This window comes from Cebus imitator, unplaced genomic scaffold, assembly GCF_001604975.1.
Source record: "Cebus imitator isolate Cc_AM_T3 unplaced genomic scaffold, Cebus_imitator-1.0 Scaffold10, whole genome shotgun sequence".
In the NCBI taxonomy this organism is placed as follows: domain Eukaryota; kingdom Metazoa; phylum Chordata; class Mammalia; order Primates; family Cebidae; genus Cebus; species Cebus imitator.
The window spans coordinates 3,585,327-3,604,825 of NW_016107325.1; the positions used below are offsets into that span (position 1 = coordinate 3,585,327).

At 36.4% G+C, this 19,499-nt stretch overlaps 1 protein-coding gene across 14 annotated transcripts in view; it reads right to left on the reverse strand.

The window, feature by feature from the left end:
• Positions 1-19,499, reverse strand: part of WDSUB1 (WD repeat, sterile alpha motif and U-box domain containing 1) — a 51,327-nt gene that overhangs the window by 25,508 nt on the left and 6,320 nt on the right. For 10 of the 14 annotated variants that reach the window (XM_017547547.2, XM_017547541.1, XM_017547610.2 and 7 more), the window contains exons 3-5: positions 18,830-19,014; positions 14,904-14,996; positions 10,809-10,902 (exon numbers count right to left, since the gene is read on the reverse strand). The exons of 1 other annotated variant lie outside the window; for it this stretch is intronic. In XM_017547547.2, coding sequence (XP_017403036.1) covers positions 10,809-10,902; positions 14,904-14,996; positions 18,830-19,014 — 372 coding nt within the window. The remainder of the gene's footprint in view (positions 1-10,808; positions 10,903-14,903; positions 14,997-18,829; positions 19,015-19,499) is intronic. 3 more of the 14 variants (XM_037745414.1, XM_037745413.1, XM_017547577.2) reach the window with 2 other exon arrangements.

The following is a 19,499-nucleotide window of genomic DNA, read 5'->3' on the forward strand; positions in this document are numbered from 1 at the left end:
TTTTTTTTTTTTTCCAGTAGAGATGGGGTTTCAACCATGGTCTCGATCTCCTGACCTCGTGATCCGCCCGCCTCGGCCTCCAAAAGTGCTGGGATTACAGACTTGAGCCACCGCACCTGGCCTATTCTTTACCACTGATATGGTGTGCCTTAATTGCTAATCAATGTATATATGTTTTGATTATGATCTATTTTTGAAAATTATAAACTTGATGTTGACTAAATGATTCCTTTTAATGGTATAAAAATTAAAAGCAGACATCTGGGGTTATTCTAGCAAAGAAAAAGAATATCACACACACACAAATACATTATGAAGTACAAAACAACGGATATATATGCCTCTCTCTGGCATTTCCATTGGAAATAGGCTTTATGCCAGAACAATATACACTGCAAGGTGAGAAAACACATCAACAATACAAGCGGTACCAAATTCTGCAGAATATTAATATTTGTACTTATTATTAAGGGAGCTGGTCATAGTCTGACCACAGGATTCACACCTATTAGAATGCTTAAAATTCCTTGTTCAGTAGATCCTCCAATGGTGATGATGGATATTGACTACAGAATCTTTGTCATAAGTTCAAAATAGAAATTATACTTTAAAAGTTCAAATATATAAAATAAAACACAAGAACTTGAGAAGCATATACTATTGGCCCTCCATATCCACAGGTTTCCCATCTGTGAATTCAACTACCTATGAATCAAAATATTCAAGAAAAATAAAAATATTCAAGAAAAAACTAAAAATAATACAAATAAAAATGCTGCAAAGCTATTTACATAGCATTTAAGTTGCATTAGGTATTATAAGTAATCTAGAGATGATTTAAAGTAAATGGATGACATGTGTAGGTTACATGCAAATATTATACCATTTTATGTAAGAGATTTCAGCATCTACAGGTTTTGGTATCCAAGGTAGGGGTCCTGGACCCAATCCCCTGCAGATACCAAGGGACACCTGAAATTCATTCTGGATGTCAAAAAGAATTATAGCTTTCAATGTTAAACTGCATCCAAAATACAGTGAGAAATAGTATTGATAGCTAACATTACATGAGTATGTATATGATGGACATAATTTACAGACACTTTAGTTCTAAGCTCTTCAAGGTATAAGTTATAATTGTGGGATATCTGAAATTTAGGTCAAATTCCACTATTTTGAGCTTCCTTAAAACATACACACACAAAGACACACGTACAACTAAAGAGTGGTGTCAGCAAGATGGCAGGGCATAAATTCCCATGCTTGTCCCATCACAGGGACATCAATTTGAAAAAGTATCCACACACAAAAAAATACTTTCATAACAGTTAAGGAAACCAGGTCTCCAGCTGCAGCACCATGGCTGGGAGTCGGGAGCATGTTAAATACTACTTTTTAAGATATGATAAGACAAATGAAAACTGGTCAAATGAAACACACACACACACACACACACACACACACACACACATATATGTATTTTAATAATAAATGAACCAGTCACTGGCTGAACTGGCTTTTGGTTAATTGACCTAGAGCCCAGTTTTGCTTAAGCCTGACTTTTCTAAAGGGATAATTAGCCAAAATTTCATTTGGAGCTGGCCCAACCATGATAAGCTTACAAAGAAAGTAGTTCTATCATCCAGTCCCCATTACACTGTCTCAAATAAAATCCTCATCGGTACCAAAAAAACAAAAACAAAACCCCAAAATTAAAAGGAAATCTCACTTTCCTAGACTACCACCAGAGGCAGTTCAAACCATCTCATCACTTGATAAGCAGGATTATCATTAGTGATCTCTGTGAGCACTGGATTGGGAAGACAGAAGTCAGAGCAACAAGCAAGTGTCTACATATAGGAACAGCAAGCAGTAAGGCTGAAAACACAGCCTAGAACAAAAAGACAAAGCACCCTGAGTGCCCACCCTAGGAATCCAGAGGGCTTCATAGGACACAGCTAGCCATGAGGGCAATGGAATAGGTTCACTTGCTGATGAAGTATAGAAAGGTATTTGAGAAGCAAAAGGCCAAACATCAATAAACCAGTAGTAGACCACTGAATCCATGACAAAAAAAAAGAAAGAAAGAAAATTATAAACACATGAAAAGACCTGAAGTTAACTGGAGAAAGAAAGGATTTTAAACTCACTTCCTATTGCCTCTAGTTTAACTAATGATGATTCCAAGGAAGACACAATAGCATTTGATAATTCAATAGATTTTGAGGAAGGTAAATTAGAGTTAGAGATAAATAATAGAAGTTTTCAATATTTTGAGATCTGAATTTGAGATACCAGGAGAAAAACAGCCAACTTAAATAGACATAAAATACGTTGAAACTACTGAAGCAAAAAAAACTTCAAAATATTCCCTAAATTGAAGCTGAATCAACATTAAACAAAAAATCCAACTGTTTGGTGTCCCTGGTTATATATTTTCTGCCTGCTATAGCTCTTCCCCCAAATTCTTAGTACATACATTCCACCACAATCTGCCGTTGCCTTTCCCCCAGAGTTTCCTCGCGAGGCAGGTATTCAACCTTTTGATACTTCATTCCTACAATTTTGTGGTGCTCTAAAACCTCAGTTCTGCTCACTCAAGAATACAAGAAAAACCCATCAATGATATCTAAACAGCTATTGGACAACATCAACAACACAACACAGACTCCTGGAGATCCGTGACATCACAGTGACCCATCTCAGAAAGCACTCAAATCTTTCTATTCTAAACTAACTTTGTACAATGGCCAAAAAATTAATCAAATACAATCACTAGCAATTATTTCCTGAGGCCAAAAAGGTCCCTAACACTTAAAAATTTTACACTTCAGTATGTTAATTTTAAACGTATTTATGTCTCCTCTCATTTAGAAAGGATTTGCCATCTCTTACAAAGATGTAGCAAAAACAAAAGTTATGTGAAGAACCTGAAGGGGAAGAGAACACAAGGATGAGGTGAGAGGAGAAAAATTAAGGTGAAGATCAATATAGATTAATATCCGAAACACATGTTGTAAGGTCCAGTCCACCTTGCCAAAGAAGGGTTGCAAGTTTGATTCTGAGCTTTTTCGGTAACAATGCAAAAAGAAAGTATGATCAGTCATGCAATGCAAAATAGAAACACAAACAAAATGCTTGGGAATAAAAGGACATCAGGCCCTCAGACTGAGACCTGACAGGACTCCTTTCCCCAAGGTCTGCAGAGGAGGATGCTAAGAAACATCAACCGAGTCCTCAACAACTCTCCCTACATGAAGATAAGTTTCAAAGAGCTGTTCTGTAATGCTGCTTATTATAAGCCAATGGCTAATAGCTCAAATCAGAAAAGGGGGGGGGGGTAAAATGATACGTTATACAATTGATGTTCTAGATTACATCAATTATATTATTTAACATACCATTTAAAAAATATATATTGAGCAATGATGTCCCAAACATAATAATGCTTTATCTGCATTTTCCTAATCTTCATAACAATTTGAGGAACGTGCTATTATATTCTCCATTTTATAATCAGAACATGAAGCTCGGAGAAGGCATGGAACTAGAATTTGTTCAACTAGAATTTGCACAGCTAGTTAAGTGGCAAAGCTGGGATTAAAACCCAGTTCTATGTAAATTCTAAAACCCATGTTTTTTAATATTATACTTAAACATCTTCCCCCATGAATGTATCAGAATGGATTTATCACAGGCACATACTCTGGTGATTTCAGCCTAAAAGTTGGAAAAGTGACAGCGTGGCTATTCAAATTTCACTAAAGCTCTCAGAACACATCTAATTTCAAGCAATATGGCATCTGATAACCCTCCATGATAAACAAATTGCAATGTGTCCTTTTCAGTTACTAAATGAACTTACTTGTTCAACAGGACTTTTAGCAATATTGTAGAGAAAAAACATGACTTGCATTTTGGGAAAGATGACCTTAAGGCTTCTTCACCTAGTCATCGCTGAGCAAGAGAGGGTTGTTCATGAAAGCACTCCTGACTCATGACATTAAACTCTATCATCTACTTACAAAATCGATAAAATATAAACAACTGCCTTGTTGGGGAGAGGAGAAACTTATTTCCCACCCCTTCTGGGGTAGGATTCTTGGCCTCTTTCCTCCCTCTCATGCCCAGCAGAAAATAAATGACAGATGACTGGACAATGTGGGGCAAGCACTGGGCCATAGGGCTGAGCCCCTTCTGGATTTTCTCTTTCTTCTGATCTGCACTGGCAGGGGAAGGCTGCAGTGGTCCATGCTGCCCAAGAGCAGGTGGGAAAGTTGGCTGCAGATCAAAACTCATGTTATCCAGTCCTGTATGGCCCTCTCATTGGTTTTCAACTCAAGAAAAAGAAAAGGGCCAGGTGCGGTGGTTCATGCCTCTAATCCCAGCACTTTGGGAGGCCAAGGCAAGTGGATCACCTGAGGTCAGGAGTTCGAGACCAGTCTGGCCAACATGGCGAAAATACTACTCTATTGAAAATACAAAAATTAGTGGGACATGGTAGCAGGGTGCCTGTAATACCAGATACTTGAGAGGCTGAGGCTGGAGAATTGCTGGAACCCAGGAGGCAGAAGTTGCAGTGAGCTGAGATCGTGCCACTGCACTCCAGCCTGGGCAACAAGAGCAAAACTCCATCTCAAAAAAGAAGAAAAAGAAAAGGCTGTTATCTATTGAACTCTTAAAACTGGTAACTGGCTGAGCATGACTGCATATACCTACAGTTCCAGCTACTCGAGAGGCTGACGTGGGAGGACTGCTTGAACCCAGTAACTCAAAGCCACAGTGAGCTAAAACCACGCCACTCCAGCCTGGGTAACAGAGTGAGACCTTATCTCTAAAGGAAAAACACACACACACACACACACACACACACGCACGCACATGCACACGCACACACACAATCTCTCTCTTTCTGTCTCTCACACACAATTGTGGACATTTTAAAAACTCGTTTCCAAGGAATCCTTACCTCTGGAAACAGGTAGTCTTTATATGAATTACAAAGACTGACCCGGCCAGGCGTGGTGACTCATGCCTGTAATCCCAACACTTTGGGAGGCCAAGGTGGGTGGATCGCTTGAAACCAGGAATTTGAGACCAGCCTAGGCCACACAGTGAGACACCTGACTCTACAAAAAATACAAAAATTAGTCAGGTGTAGTGGCCTGCACCTGTAGTCCCAGCTACTCGGGAGGCTGAGGTGGGAGGATCACTTGAGCCCAGGAGGTCTGGGCTGCAGTGAGCCGAGATAATGCCATCACACTCCAGCCTGGGTGACAGAGAAGATCCCATCTCAAAAAAACACTGACCCTTCCTGTCTGAATAGAGGCTGACACATATAACGTTTGTTATATCTGGCTAGATCAAGAGAAGTAGGGTGGAACAAAAGACAAATTCTGCTAAGGCGCTGAGGCAAAGTTACTGGAGGAGATAAGGAGAGAAAGACAAAGGGAAAAACCTCTTACATATTTTGCTACAGGACCTGTGATGCCATTACAGCTCTGAGGGCTAGTGGAGTATATGAAGCAGATGTGTAAATCCAGCTGTCTTCTGCTATGCCAGACACTAAAAAGATCTTCAAAAATGTGGAATGACACTCTTTTCACTGTTTATTTTTCCTCAAAAAGCTAACATGCAATTATCTATTGCTTTTAAATGAATTAAAAATATTTTAGGATTTTCTCAATTGTATTTACTAATATTATAAATACTGATAGATGTCATCCATATAAGAAAAAGCTCTTTAGGGTAATAACTTTTAAGAGTGTCAAGGAATCTTAAGACCAAAAAGTATTAAGAACCACTGACCTAAATCATGATTCAATTCTTCACTTCACAATATATTAGCATCTATCTCCTATAGCTAGGCTTTGCATATTAGAACTGCTTTAAAAGTTTCAGAAGTTCTCCTAAATTTAATATATAAGGTTTGAACAAGTTCTAACACCATCCTAGGTTCTCATGGTTTTCTTTGTTGTTTGTTTTGAGTCAGGGTCTCACTCTGTTGCCTAGGCTGGAGTGTAGTAGCACGATCACAGCTCACTGCAGTCTCCACCGGCCAGGCTCAAGCAATCCTCCCACCTCAGCCTCCTGAGGAGCTAGGACACAGGTGCATACCACCATGCCTAGCTAACTTTTTATTATTTGTAGAGACCAAGTCCTCCTATATTGTCCAGGCTGGTCTCAAACTCCTGGGTGCAAGAGATCCCCTGCCTCAGCCTCCCAAAGTGTTGGGGTTACAGGCATCAGTCACCATGCCTGGTCCATCCTAGGTTCTCTATTATCTCTACGATCTGTTTTTTGGCCTCATTTCTCCTTATTTACTTGACTGTTTACCACACATTTTAATCTGCTCAAGAATTTCCTGCCTCCTGGAATGCCCTTTCTGTTCCTCAATCTTCCCATATCTGCATAGAAATTCTACACTGCCTTTTACAAGGCCATCCTTATCTATGCCCCATACACCTTCCTTAGTACATCTCTTTTTTCTTTCCTTTTTATTTTTTTTTTTTATAGAGACAAGTTCTCACTCTGTTGCCCAGGTTGGAGTGCTGTGGCATGATCATAGGTTGCTGCAGCCTCAAACTTCTGGGCTCAGGGATTCTCCTGCCTCAGCTTCCCAAGTAGCTGAGACTATAGGCACATACCCCTATGCCCTAAACACACCCCTATGCCCAGCTAATTTCCTTAAATTTTTTTTTGTAGAGACTGGGTCTCACTATGTTGTCTAGGCTGGTGTCAAGCTCCTGGCCTCAAGTGATCCTTCTGCCTTGACCTCTTGACCTGTTGGAATAACAGGCATGAGCTACCACACCCAGCCCTTAGTATACATTCCGACCGACAACCACATTCTGTCGTCCATTCACTTTTCATCTCTAGCCACTTATGTTCATATACAGCCATCTTTTATCCACTCACTTTTTTCCAGTCTTCCTCTTTCCCATATGCATCCATTCTATCTTATCAATGACTTTTAGTCACAAATAGAATCTATCATTAACTAATTCATCTGTTTTTATCTACTAAGTATGATTTAAATATGCCTGTCAATTCTTCTAAAAAACGAAATACTTATTAAGTTTATTAATTTACATTTCTCATTCATTTGCCTGTACATTTATCCAAATAAACTAAAAATATTCTGAAAAAAACACCATATACCCAAAAGCACTTAATAATGTAAACTTCCATTTATCCAGAATGATTGGGAAGGACACAATCCCATAAATGTTAACTAAAAGTAACATATATACAAACTGGCAAAGAATTATACTGCTATAAAATGAACTTAAAACAACATTATCACTTAACACTTCTTCCGTGATTCAGAGGGTAAGTACATGTCAGGGTCTTGAAGTATTATTAGTTCATCACAATGAACATTAACTATTAGGAAAGAAGGGACTTAAAATGTCTTCAAGAGCACACACACTTATACTTCCTTTTCTATGTCCTATTGCAACTGACAGAGAGCTGGGCACATAAAACAGTAGACAGAGTCACTTTATTTGTTTAAACTTTCCATTGATTTAAATTCTAGGTCAAAAGACAATACTGTAAATACTTTTTGATGATGAATAATCTTCATCTTTAGAGATGAAAGAACCACGTCTACAATACTGACAACATAACTGGTAATTTGGCTGTTTGGCAAGAAGAATTGGAGCATATGGAAAAATGAACCATCAGGCTTAGTCCAGACATTGTAAGTGGAGGTTAGGAGCCTAAGTATCTTAACTGGAATGAAAGCTGCTATGAAGAGCCATAAATGTGGGTCAGAATGCTATGACCTGTGAGATCAGACGGGACAGTTTTAGAAAATCTAATGGCAAGGATAAAATATAAAAAAGTATTCAAAGGGGAAAGAGTATAAAGTAATTGAATCATGTAACTATGTTCCAGCCAATTGCCTAACAGAATAAAGGTTTGAAAAATAAAAGCCAAGGTTGAAAATTTCAACACACAATTGGAAATCATAAAAAGTGACAAACTGGAAATCATAAAAAGTGACAAAATAGAAAAAAACTGACAAATAGAAATTCTAGGACCAAAACATAAAATAAGCAAAATTAAGAATTCAATGGATCAATTTAATATCACATTTGCTGAAGAATGAATTAGGAAAGAAAAAGCCATCCAGAATGAAACAGACACACACACATATGCGCACACGCACGCACGTGCACACACACACACATAATAAATGCAAAAGAGAAAGTTTACAGTGAGAAAGTATAATGTGCATTTAATTGGAATCCCAGAAGTAAAGGACAGAAAGAAAGGAACAGAGGCAATTATTTGAAGAGATAATAAATAAGAATTTTCCAAAAGTGGTAAAATATCATACCACAGATTTTTTTTTTTTTTAGACAGAGTCCTACTCTATTACCCAGGCTGGAGTGCAGTGGTATGATCTCAGCTCACTGCAACCTCCGCCTCCTGGGCTCAAGCAATTTTCCTGCCTCAGCCTCCTGAGTAGCTGGGATTACAGGTGCCTGCCACCATGCCTAGCTAATTTTTGTATTTTTAGTAGGACAAAGTTTCACAATGTTGGCCAGTCTGATCGAAACTCCTGAGCTCAAGTGATCTGCCTGCCTAGGCCTCCCAAAGTGCTGGGATTACAGGCATAAATCACCAAGCCCTGCCAAATATCACTCCACAGATTTAAGAAGTTCAATAAATTCCAAGCAAACTAAATAGGAAACCCATATGTAGATACAAAGTAGATGTGCAAAAACCTCAAAACAGAAAATTTCATGAGCAGCCAGAGAAAAATGAATTACATCCAAAGGCACAACAGTTAGAATGAAACTAACTTCTCTATAACAACACACAAAAACAATATATCCTAAAATATGTTTGTTTCAACAAAGCAGGGTTGGTTTAACATTTAAAAATCATGTAATTCACTCCACTAACAGTAACAGAGAAAAATTATATCATCTCAAAAGATGTAGGAAAAATCATCCGATGAAATACAACACCCTTGCATGATTTAAAAACAACAACAACAAAACTCTTACAAACTAGAAGGAATAGAAGAATAAAGCTTATCTCAAAAACCTACAATGATCGTATTGAGTAATAAAACCTTTCCCACTGCAATGAGGAATCAGACAACAAGGCCTGTTATTGCCGCTTTTATTAGCCTGGTAGTATCAGCAGTTCAGTAAGGCACAGAAGATACCAAAGACATAAGGATTAGAAAGGAACAAAACCATCATTATCTACAAATGATCTGATTTTGTATATATATAATCCAAAATAAGAAATTTTCTAGGTAAGTCCATTTTATTTCCATTATGGATTTCCTCATATTCGCCACATCTTTTATATACTAACAAGTGCCTAGAAATAAGGCTAATAAAGATGAGAATTTCTACATAGAAAACAATTATTGAGAGAAATTAAAACAAAGAAAGATGCAAGATGAATATCATAAAGATGTCAATTCCCCCCAAATTCATCAGACTCTATATAATCCCAATTAAAATCGGAACAAGTCTGTGTGTGTGGAGGTAGGAATTGGGGCAATTTGACAAGTTAATTCTCAAATTTATAGGAGCATGTCAATAGATAGGAATAGACAAAATATAAAGCCTGGGAAAGACAGAATGATATTAGAGCAAGGACAGAAACAGAACAAAGTAGCAGGTTAAGGAACAGACTCACACATAAATGGTCAGTGATTTTTGATGAGGGAGTATAATAAAATGGAGGAGAAAAGTGGTCTTTTCAATACATAGTGCTAGGACAACTAGATATTCACATAGAAAGAAATAAAATGGGATTGTATTGCACATCATACACATAAATCATGTGAAAGGCAAAACAATGAAGGTCTCAGAATATAGAAAAATATCTTCATGACCTCAGAGCACAATTGTGACAAGGCAAATCTACAGGGTGGGAAAGATATTTGCAAAAAGCAACAAACAGCTCGAATATTAAAGTGTACACACACACACACACAACAACAACAACAAATCAATAAGAAAAATATAACCCAGGAAAAAAAAAATGGGCCAGAGACATGAACAGGCACTTCATAGAAGAGGAAATACATGTGTCTAATAAACTTCTAAAAAGGTTCCAACCACTTTGTTCTGGGGAAATGCAAATTAAAACCATAGTAAGGCAACACTACACACTCATCAGAATGGCTAAAATTTTAAAAACTCACAATACCAAGTATAGGCTAGGATATAAAACAACACTGCTATAGGAGTATTAATTGTTCAGCCACTTGGAAACTATTGTTATCTGCCAAGGTTGAAAATGCACATATTCTATGACTCAACCAAGCCATTCCTACGTATTTATCTTACAGAAATGCATGAACATGTGTACCAGGACATACAACATATTCTCATAGAATTATTATTGTGATGCTCTCAAACCACAAACAATCATATAACCATTAACATTAAAATGAACTAGTATATATATTATAATGTATCCATGCATGGAATATTACACAGCAATGAAAATCAATGGGCCACAGCTCCAGTCAATAATATGAATTAATGTCACAAGTGTAACGTTGGGTACAGAAAGCCAGACAAAATAATTCATATGGTTTAATTTTAGGTCAGTTTTAAAGAAAAAAGCAATAGAGTATATGACCTAACACATTGTCACCAAAAAGGGGCACTTGGAAGGGGAGGGCTTCTGGGGTAGAACCAACAAAGTTCTACTTCTTGACCTTTGTGGTGGTTCATCAAGCTATTCTTTGAGGTTTCACGTACTTTTCCGTACATCTTTTCAATTTCATATAAAAATGGCTTAGGAAAATTAAACCAGCTTACCCGGAGACTAGCATCTGCCCATCATGGGAAAAAGCACAAGCCAGAACAGGGGCACAGTGCCCACTCAGCATACTTTTATATTTTAATTCAAAACCTGCAAATAACAAGGTAACAGAGAATAGCAAGCTGACCATGCTTGGAATTGATTTTAAGTCAACACCATTTCCCTTATGTATTCAATAATCTTTGAGTGCCTAAAGGACACAAACATTAAAAACCCTCATGCAGCTCAGATATCTATAAGGAAATAAATGGAATGCGGTGTGAGTAACTGGTTTCTGTTGACTAAAGAAAAAAGTCAAGCTTTTAAAGAATTAAAGTAGTTTTACTCAGAAGTCTTACTGAAGACTACAGACTAAGGCCTATGGCCTGAGAGCTACAGGGCAGTCTGCGAGACCATTTCAAAGCGGTGTTTCAGCTCACTGCTTATATACAGGTGGTGGAGGTTTACTATGTGCAAAATCACATCAAACAGAAGTTACATTAAAGCAGAATCACATCAAGGTTGGGTGTAAGCATACATCTGGTTACAGATTGCAGAAGCATGATCACTAACGCCATTAGACATTATCTCAGGTAAGAAAAGGCAAGGCTGGGTTCATTTATCTTTTAAGGAATGTAGTGACTCAGGCAAGAGACATGGGGGACTGGCAAAAGACGTGGGGGACTGTGTGCTCGCCTCTTTTGTCTTCCAGGCATTCTTCCGGAGAGTTCTGTTGTCACAGAGTCAGGGGCTTTGTGAAATTATGCTGGCAAGCAGAAAGGAGCAAACATGGCTTCTTGTGTTTGTACTCAGTCTCACATTTCAAAAGCTCAGTAATGGATTTAAAAAATGAGCTCAACAAAGGCTAGATGGGCTAATTTCATATTACGAAAAGTTTTAAACATTTAAACTATATCACAGTTTTAGTGTCTCATAAAAACGAAATATACCAATTGCCCAAAAGACTTTAAAAAAATGCTTATATTTTGAAAAATCTGGCATTTAAAATATTTTCTCACTCTGTAAATAAAAATAATCAATGGTAATTTACACATCCTGTAATTCCAATATTATCTTTATAAAATATAACACTCCTCCAAAGTATAACACTAAAATCCTTTTTATGCTTTTAGAATTACTAAGCATAAATATCACAACTATTTTAAAAGTAAACTGAGGGAATTCAATATATTTTGGTGACAACCTATAAAAATAAATATTAAGAAATTGGCAGGGGTTGTGGGAAGAAAAAGGAAATACACAAGTGAAATTTATAACTACGTCAGACACAATAAAACGCTTTTGAAGTGTTAAATGTCTTAGTGAGAATAATAAGCATTTAACTAAAGAAAAAGGTAATCAGAGTAAGTAAAAGTTTGAAGCTCAAAACAGGAAATAAAATATATTTTTATCTCGGAGAGCAGAGACACACACTAAAGGCACTGTGCTAAGTGCTAGAAATACAATGATGAACTTCAAAAGGCTTTAATTCTAACTGGGAATAGAGCAATAAGCAGGCACCATTAATCAAACAAAGCAAGCATATTAAGTTGCAAACCAAATTAACACTATACGTTAATACAACCATAAGACTAGGTTATGTCCTCAAGTTATAAGACCCATATGTCTCTCTACTCCTCTCTACAAATAAGCAAATGATAAGGTACAAATGGTGATAAATGCTTTATGAAAAGGTTTTATTTTTATCATTATTTTTTGAGACAGAGTCTCGATCTGTCACCCAGGCTGGAGTGCAGTGGTGCAATCTTGGCCCACTGCAACCTCTGCCTCCTGGGTTCAAGCAATTCTCCTGCCTCAGCCTCCCGAGTAGCTAGGACTACAGGTGTACCTCACCACACCTGGCTAATTTTTGTATTTTTGTTAAGACAGGGTTTCACCATGTTGGCCAGGCTGGTATTGAACTTCTGACCTCAAGTGATCCTCCTGCCTCAGCCTCCTAAAGTGCTGGGATTACAGGTGTGAACCACTACACCTAGCCTTATGAAAAGATTTTAACCACACATTTATCAACTGTCATGTATGTTTTTGTTAAAAAGTCAGTGTCAAAATATTTTCCAGTAAATATGTGAAAGGTTTTACTTTAGAACAATTATTAAAGATATGTTGTTTTTAGAACTCCCACACAAACGCATGTACTTACAGTTTCTTATCAGAATTTTATTTCTGGTAAAAGAAAACAAGCAGAAGAGGTGGGATCAACCACAGAAGTAAACTCTTATAGTATGTCAGATGTTAAAATAACTACTAAATGTAATCTAATAGGCAATAAATAACATTCCATCAAAAAAGGAATATATTTATTTCCAGATAAAAGGCTCCTGTCTATACACTAGCATAATTATGAATCACAAAAATGACATTTGCAATTTAACTGAAGCTTATTAGGTAACAAATAATAACATTTTGAGGCTCCTGAATCAATCAAGATGACCACAAAATTTCAGATTCCCCATGAAAGCGTCAATGACAGAATTAATAAAGATAGAAATGTACACTGGAAAAGAGAGTGGGAAGAGGGGCATCAGCAAACCAGAAACTGAAATCAACTTTGGGAAGGCAGAAAACAGATTAATGAGGAAGTATAAAGGAATAACAGCCCACAGTGCAAAGAGACGGGGGTACAGCCAAGAAGAAAGTTATTCTGCCCTAGAAAACACCCCAAGACTGGCCAAGCACAGTGGTTCACACCTGTAATCCTACCACTTTGGGAGGCCAAGGTGAGAGGATCACTTGAGGCCAGGAGTTCGAGACCATCCTGAGCAACAAACTTTGATTCTATATAAAAAAATTTTTAAATTAGCCAGGGCAAGACCAGGGAGAGGAGGTGGGGTGAGGAGGAAGAAAATATCTCAAGGTTCCAGAATACCAATAGCCAGGAAAAAGGAAAATTAGAATGGCACAGACATAGACCTGAAAACAGAAAAATGAACTGACTATATATAGACCATTCGGTGTCCACCTCTAATCCCTCCCCAATTTCACTCTTAGTATGCTGCACAAAAGCCAAGCACTTAACCCTGGCAAAACTTTTCAAAAATTCTGGTTCTGGAGGCTGCCCAATTTACCAATCATCCTTTTCCTAATGAAACTGTTAAATTTAATTTCTCTGAAGTTTTTCTAAAAAAAAAAAAAAAAAAAACTAACTGCCTGGGAAGCTCTAGGGTGACAGAGTATCCACTCCCTAAGTCCCCAACCCCTCACCCAGAAGGGCCAACCACCCACCTCCTCATCCTAAAGGGAAGCCAGCAATAACAAACCATCCCTGCACACAGAGCTTCTAAACATTGTCTAATTCTTAAATGCAAACAGAATACTAAGCAAAAAGGGGGCCCAAATGCAAACAGATCAGAAAACAGAAGGGAACTTAAGCAAAAAACTCCTAAATGACATCCTCAGAGTTCTGAGATCTTATATTTATAAAGGACACTACAAAAAGGAAACAAAGAAGATGGTGAGCTTTTAGAATTTGAAAATACAATTGAGATAAAAGACTTAAAAAAAGGTAAAGAGAAAAAGCAGAGAAATTCTTCCCTAAAGTACAAGAAGAGAGAGAGAAATGTGGCCGGGGGGTGGGGAGGCAGGGCAGGGATCAATTCAGGAGGTCCAACACTCAATTAATGGAAGTTGTGAAAAGAGAGTAAAACAGAGAAGGAATTATTAAAGAAATAACATAACAGAATACTTTATTCCAAAACTGCACAAAATAAGCTTTCTGACTGAAAGGGTCACCTGATGGAATAGTACAAGGATGGAAAAAGGCACACACACTATCAAAAAGCAGTAACTACAGTGAATAAATTTTTTAAAAAATAGTGATATAAACAACGTAAACTGTGAAAACTACCAAAGGGGTTGAAACCAAGTGCAAAGTGGTCACCATTACCATGCAGAAATGTGTATGGCAGTGCTATAGGTGAGGTCATGAACAGCAATGACATCTGATTTTTAAATCATGTGTGTTACTTTGACTCAGTTTCTTAAACCATATTGTTATACTCACTTTTAGATACCCAGGGTTAAGTAAAAAGATAAAATAGAAATTTTAACCAGATCACAAATAATTTCAGGGATGTGCTACTTTGCATACATACCGAAAATATGGGTAAAAGAAACAACCCAAATTTTGACTTGACAATCCTGACCACATGATGCCAATCGAAAAAACTGAAGACCTTGTTCTCCACCTAAAATTTGTTAAAAATAAATACAGAGAATTTGTGAATCACTTAAACCGCAAAAAATTTCCGTTTCTTATACTGAGATCTGTTAATTCTACTCATTTAAACGACGTTCACAAGTTATTAGTTAACTTATACCATTTAACAAAATGTTGGTTAAAGAATTTCTTTTAAACTAGCTACTATACAGGATTATAACTTTAGTCCACAAGTTGCTACAATAAAATACCTTTTATTTACCTTACTCAAAAGAATATAATTCAAGGCTGCAAGAACCAGTATTGTGCCACTAAACAGAGCACCTTCTAAGTCAATTTTAGAGTCTATGAGGCTAGGATTGATGGGAAAAATTAGGAAGAAATGTCAGTTACGATAAGAGTGTTAACTGTTTAATCATTCCCAGCCTTCTTTTAAGGTCATGTCGATTCTCAAAAGCCTGGTCCATAGATCACATGGAATAATAATGGGAATTTTTTTCCATTGTATTTAATCAAGGCAAATGCTAGAATTATAGTTATAAAAAAAAACATCAATTCACTCCATTTGGTTAAAAATATTATACTATTTAGGGAAAGTAATCAGTTAAGTGGTGTCACAAAAGTCCTATTACTTTACACTTACTTAATTTTAGTGTATTACTATACATCTACTAGATTAAGTTTGTAAACAATTTTGGATAATGTAAATATTGATATCATCAATGCAATTTTACACAAGTTGCATCTAATATTACACGCAGTTTCATCAAGTAAGTTTTGGCACTCATACACAGTAAAGCACAATTAAGAAATCGAGGCTGGGTATGGTGGCTGAAGTCTGTAATCTCAGCATTTTGGGAGGCTAAGGCCAGGAGTTTGAGACCAGCCTGGGAAACATGAAGACACTATCTCTAGAAAATTTTTTTTTCAATTAGCCAGGTGTGGTGGCACACACCTGTAATTGTAGCTACTTAGGAGGTGGAGGCAGGGGATCCCCTTGAGCTCAGGAGTTTGAGGCTGCAGTGAGCTATGATCACACCACTACACTCCAGCCTGGATGACAAAGCAAGACCCTGTCTCCAAAACAGAGATCTAATATCCATCTTAAAATGGCACTCTGGCTTATCAAATGTTCAGTATATAAAATTTAACAAATGTATACACCAAGGCATGTAAATTTTTTTCTATAGACTCTCTGCCTCTTTAGAAGTACAAACATTTTATTAGCAAACAACAAATTAAATTCCATTTCACTGAAAGCTTTTCTAACTCCATGGGACTTCCATATTTCAATAGCATTTGTTTATTTTGCAGCATAGGTTTACCCAAAATGTATCCTTTCTAAGAGAGATCTTGAGGGATACAAGCAATTCCTGATAATCATTGTCTTTTTAAGGCAAAATATTTTATTCAAGAAATGGCTGAGAGCAAAATATTTATGTATTAAACCTGACTAGCAAACCTATTTTTTTCATTGTTCCTTAACTAATCCTTTGAATTCTGAAGTTCTGTTAAGTAGAGAAAATTCAGCTAAGACAAATTATACAGCTTAAAATGTGCCTATGTTCAATATCTAAATATAATACTTAGAAACATACTTTTATTCATGAAAAATATTTAAATTATGATAATAATCTAACCCACATTTTATCATTTAAAAGCTGGAGAAAACTGATCATTTCTTCTCAGGTGCCAACAGGATTATTTTTCCCTATTTCAGCAAAATGTCACACGATGAGTCAATATGTCATAAGTATTTAAAGATATTAACAGATGCCAAATTAAACAAATTTAAATCATATATTTTATCTTCTAAATAAATACAGTTGTTCCCACAAATTCTTACAATAATCACCTTAAAGCATATATCAATTTGTTTCAGGGAATTTACTCATAAGGTTAATATATATTTCAACAGAAACACTAAAGGAACTAAAGAAGGCACACAGATTAAAATTATACCAAGAGAAGTGTATAATATGTTCTAAAGGCAGGGTGAGAATGTGGATATCATTTCAGAATCTCACCTAGAATTCTCTGCCTGTTTTAGTGAGCCTTTCCTGACCTCACAAGCAACCAATCTTTGTAAATGCAGGACAAAAAAGCCCTTATTTTTATTATAATATTAACTAGTATAACAGTATTTTCATTGGGAATCTATCTTCAGAACATTTAGAACCAAAAAAGGAACCTGGATCTCTTCACACTTATATAATTCACCAGATTCATTGAGTGCCTACAAGATGTGGAGAAGGTACCACAGAAATGGAAGCAATGGCTTGTTACAAGCTGTTTTTTGAATAAAATAGCACAGAACAATACATTAAAAGAATAACTGTCTTAATTAAATTAGGAAGGGAGTTCAACATAAGAATGGGCTTATGAAAAGAAAATCTATTATTTCAGCAAATCATTAAAAGGAATCTTACTGATCAATCTACACTTCAAGGCCTACTTTGTATCAGGCACGATGAAGAAAAGAGACCCAGGCTCTGCCTGCCTGGAGCTTACAAGCTAATACAAAAAACACCATTAAATATTACCCATATAAATATATAATTAAACATTCTGATACTTAGTACTGTAAAAGAAAAATAAAGTATGCAAATAAAAAATTTTATCAAAATTATACAGACTGAGTGCAGGGGTTAAGAGCAGGAGAGGCTCATCTTTAGTGATTTTTCAGCCAAATTCTAAAGGATATAACAGCAAACCAAGTAAAGGGTCTGCACATACAACAATTGGAAATATCTTAGAAACATTCCAGGAATGAAAGAAGGTCAGTGTGGCAAAAAAAAAAATGCATGAGACCAAGAGCGATATGAGATTAGGAGGAAGCAGAACATGTTTTGCTTTTGGGATTTGGGATCTTATCTTAACCATACCTTAAGCCATTGATGGGCCTGAAAAGGGGGGAATACCAAAACCATCCTGTCTACTCTCTGGACCTGTTTTGTCCAATGAGGCACTGACTAGCCACGTGTGGACCAAAGACTTGAAATGCAGCTAGTCCAAATTGAAATGTGCTATCTACAATATACACACCAGATTTCAAAGACTTAGTACAAAAGATAAAATATCTTATTAATTTTTATTATCAATTATTGAAGTTACATTATAGATATGTTGGGATACATTATTAAAATTAGTTTCATCTACTACTAGAACATTTTAAATTTTCCTAAATGGCTTGCATTATGTTGCTATGGATAAAATGGGTTTGGCAACAAGAATGCAGCAGACAAAAGCTACAGAACTCCCATCCTAATATGGAAAATGAAAATTTTAAAGAAAGAACTTTTCAATTCACTGTACCTATTTAAAACCAACAGACTATATTCAGTTTTGTTTCCTTCTAAAAAATTAATTGTGTTGGCAAACATCTTATTTTATAAATGTAGCTTTTGGAAGATTAAATTAGTAAATGGAAAACATAGCTTCTATTTCCAATTTTTAAAGTTTACATTTCAATTTGAATATCAATATAGTTTTTTTTTATTGCAATTATACCAATAGGGTTAGGTCCTCTAAATTGCCATATCCAAGGAATCTGAATCTGTTGTTCCAAGTTCAGTCACACATAATCACAACAGACTCCCCCTGCATATAATAAAGAACGTAATTTTCTTGCAGGAAACTCAGAGACCCCAAAATAAAAATTTTTTAAAAAGTGATTTTTCTCATTTTTTTTTATAATTTCATTTTGGTCAAAAGAGAGATAAGGATAATCCCTTTACAGGAATAAATAAAGAGGGCTCCTCACTTTACTAATGACAACATAAAAATACAAGAATGAAAAGTCATATATAGCACAAATTACAAATAGGAATTTCTAGTGCTTAAAAGAATAAAATAACCAACCAGAAACTGGCTGTGAAGAAAAATTGCAGCAGGTAATTCCAAGATCATGTGCTTTTTCACTATGCAGACACCTCATTTTATCATCCCACACTGTTAAATCACCACATGAGGAGCCAGTGACAAAGAAGCTTCCATCAGGAGAAAATGCACAGGCCACCAAGGAGCCATCTTTAACACTACCACATCTGAAATAAAAGCAAAAAAATGGGTTTTCATTTCAGAGTATCCTTCACTTTACACCACAGTCTCTAACAGCAGCTTGATACAGTGAAAGAATAAATGGCTATCATAGAACTAGAGAGAAAGGAAAATTGATGCCTACAGAAATAAAATATCATTTATATGCTATAAACTGAGATACACTTTGTAAAAGCAAGGGAGGATATAAACATCCTCCCTTCAACATTTTAACTAGTATGTTCAAGCCTAAATTATAAAGTCCACGTATCTTCATATATTTCCACAGGGCAAATCAGTATAAACTTAACCAGAAAAGCAATGGCAAGCAACATCAACTAAAGCCGTATTTTTTTTTAAAAGGTAAGATGGCCGGGCGCAGTGGCTCAAGCCTGTAATCCCAGCACTTTGGGAGGCCGAGGCGGGTGGATCACGAGGTCAAGAGATCGAGACCATCCTGGTCAACATGGTGAAACCCCGTCTCTACCAAAAA